At 35.6% G+C, this 3,396-nt stretch overlaps 1 protein-coding gene across 1 annotated transcript; it reads right to left on the reverse strand.

The window, feature by feature from the left end:
• Positions 1–2,094: 2,094 nt before the first annotated feature.
• Positions 2,095–3,048, reverse strand: LOC134585568 (odorant receptor 131-2-like). The gene has a single exon (XM_063441007.1). It carries the CDS (start codon positions 3,046–3,048, stop codon positions 2,095–2,097), a length of 954 nt encoding a protein of 317 aa, XP_063297077.1.
• Between the last annotated feature and the right edge of the window lie 348 nt (positions 3,049–3,396).

The raw sequence follows: 3,396 nt of genomic DNA on the forward strand, positions 1-3,396 counted from the left end.
GGCGAAATATTCTATATATATAAAAAAAAAAAGCTGTTTGTATTGTGCAAATTCAAGCTATTAGGAGTAAAATAAATTGGCAGAGCTTTTTGACAAATGTAATGAGAATATTTTATTACCAAAACCAATGCAAGGTAACTGACAAGAAGAATACAAAGTAATAAATATCAAAAACTGCATCACATACAGAAGAGCGACTTAGTCATAATTGAAAATACTAAATGGTATGTGAGCGCTCCAAATATAGAATAAAATAATGACCACTAAAGCACTGTACCCCAATCAATATATCAACACAGTGTTGGTAGTGTTGCTACCAGATCCAGTTTTGCTTCTGTTGATATATTGATTGGGGTACAGTGCTTTAGTGGTCATTATTTTATTCTATATTTGGAGCGCTAACATACCATTTCGTATTGAGAATATTTTATTACACACACTGGAGTGATGCATTATATGTATCAGATTCCCTGAAGGGTACACAGAAACATTTTTTTCCTCAGTAATGGAATATACTGTACACAGAGAAATTACATAAATTATATTAAAAAAAATGTATATATCTTTTAGCAGTGTAGAACAATAAACTACCATTGAGAGTTACCACCAGAGATTTCTATGTATGGGAACAGAGGATAAGACGCTTAGCCACAAACCTGCACTTTACTCAAAGTGACACCAATAGGAAAAAAATATTTTACTCTCTGATACGCACGCTTGTATATGTGGCTTGTGAATATTTCTTCGTAAAGAGGAACTATGTCCAATCATTTGGTTTCCTCACTATGTCATTAAAATCAGGGGTATTTTTTTTCCTCCCACCATCCTCAGTCAGACTATCACTGAGCATGATAGGGTTTGTGTTCCAGCAGGGATAGTCATGTTCTTGCCTTCATAAAACTAGTTAGAGAAAGTATAGCATATAGGGTAATAAAGAGGCACAATGATAGTAGTATCAAAAAAATGGGGGATAACCCCTAAATTGTTAACTGGAATTAAGAAAAAAAAGAAAAAAACAAGCAAAATCTACCAGCAAGTGTATCTTGATTACGAGAGTTATTAGAATAAGTGCTAAGGTTAGAATTAGTGCCTACTCGGCATACCTTAGGTGTTAATACTCACTGCCGCGAATCTCACAACGGTGGAACTTTCACTCTGTGAGTATGCATCTTTTAACTGGATGTTCAGTCCTTGTTACAATTTCATTATTCTGATTCTTCGACTTGTTGCAGTAGCGGGTGGCTTAGTGTCAGAGCAGCCTTTTTTAAGGGGTGCCCGCGAAGGCACATTAGACTCTCTCTGTAATAGGAGTTAGTCAAACAGCACCTCCTTTCTCCCTTTAACTCTGACTTTAGTTTAACGGTGTGTAAATAATAGTATACTTATTTGTTCACTATCAATTTAGGAAATTTTCACTGTTACCTTGCTGCCATATTACCTAATATTAAATACAAGAAGGACTGAACACCTTGCTTTATTTGATTTTATCTTATTGTCAACCTTACTAAATGACATTGAAAGTTACGTTTTCGCCTTGGCACTAATTCTAATAACTCTCTCAATCAAGATACACTTGCTGGTAGATTTTGTTGTTTTGTTTTTTTCTTTTCTTGCCTTCAGTTTGATGGAATATTAACTCCGAACAGAGAGGCTTATGTTTTTTCCCCTCTAACCTCTGCACATAGGAAAAGCAGAGGTCGAAAACTATAAACAATTTGGGCATTAAATTGCCTGAAAGCCAGGCCGCAGGAGTCTGACAATGTGTGTAACACAAGGTGTCTGGGGTTAACATGCTGTATGTGCTGACACCAAGTGCAAAAGTTGCCCAAAAGTGATATTACTAACCAGGAAGCTGTGTTCATTTGGATGATTGACAGCCCAGGGAGGTGGCCCTACACACAGAACATAAAACAGTACTTATCTGTGGGATTAAACATTATTTTTTTTTAGAAAGGCTGCAATGACAAGATCTTGCACCATAATCACTTCAGTAAGATTAAGTGTTTATGGTGCCTACAGTGTCCCGTTAAGTACTTATTTCACTTTAAATAGTTGATCTATAACAGGGTCACTTAATATCCTGCAATACAGTAATCAATTTACAATTGGTGATACTTTTAAACGATAACAGAGAACAAACTTTTTGATATAATTACGGAGCATTTCATCTCTCAGTCCATAAATCAGGGGGCTGAGGGACCGGGGTAGGCACATGAAGAAAAGGAAGTTGATTCTGGCCATAGCAAGAAGATATTCTTTAAAGTACACCTCTGTAATGTTGTGGCTGAAGGCAGTCATGCATAAAAGGAGCTGTAAGGCGTGGAGCATAATGGTTTTCCCAGCTTTAGAAGCCAATGAATTTTTTGAGCCAAAGTTTAGAGCAATGAGCATAATCTGGATATATGTGAAAACCATTACCAGCCCTACAAGTACAAAGCTCAGGACATTAGTGACATTTCGCATGATGTCCTGCTCTGGAACATTTATAAATATTGTCTTGGAACATTTGAATCTAAGAGAGAAAAAATTTGGCTTTTGATTAGAAATCATTATTGCAAAATCTACAATGTTTGGAATAAAGCCAATAACCCATATCACTGCAATAGCAACCACTGAGTTATGTCTTGTACACAGCTCCCCGTGTCTTAGTGGGAAACATATGGCCACGTAGCGTTCCAGAGCCATGACTGCAAGGTTGTATGGGGTCACCTTGAAGGCTGTTGATAGCGTGATGATTAAAATATAGCAGATCGGCACTGGGATGTACAGTGGGACATAGAGTGTTGACAATGAGAGAAAAATGCCCAAAGTAAGATATATTGTATCAGTGACAAGCATGTGAACAAAAAGCAAATAGCGAGGGTTCTCTCGGATTTGAACGGTGGAGAAGAAGACAGTCAGAATGACGGTGAGGAAGTACAAGAAAAATAAATAAGAAACACACATTAAGGTTAAGTAAATCAAAATCAGAGAATCATTGACCTTGCTGTTAAGTGTAGATATTTTGGTCAGACTGTCGTAGGTAGAATTTGTCATAGATGAATTCATTCTGTGTAGGTTTTGGTATGTCAGAAGTCGAGGGATATTTTTTGGATATTTTTCAAACCTTAGAAAAATACAATATTGTTAGTACATCCCAATAGTGGGGTTCATTTACCAGAAAATAATAATCAAAATTACCTTTTTTTTTGTTAAAACAAATTTAAAATATAAATGGCATAAAATAGAGACAATTTTATAACAGAAACATATGTATTAGATATAAGCAGAGTAAAAGAGCTAGTGAATAAAAATAATTGAAAAAATTAAATAAGCACAGTTCATCTAGGAAGATAAAACCTCTATTTCAGCACTAATATGGTTTGTTTCTGGTTGTATAAAATATTTTGTACTTTA

Source organism: Pelobates fuscus, chromosome 1 (assembly GCF_036172605.1).
Source record: "Pelobates fuscus isolate aPelFus1 chromosome 1, aPelFus1.pri, whole genome shotgun sequence".
NCBI lineage: Eukaryota > Metazoa > Chordata > Amphibia > Anura > Pelobatidae > Pelobates > Pelobates fuscus.

Excerpts from the sequence above, each read along its gene's own strand:
- LOC134585568 (XM_063441007.1), bottom strand. The coding sequence starts at position 3,048 with ATGAATTCATCTATGACAAATTCTACCTACGACAGTCTGACCAAAATA.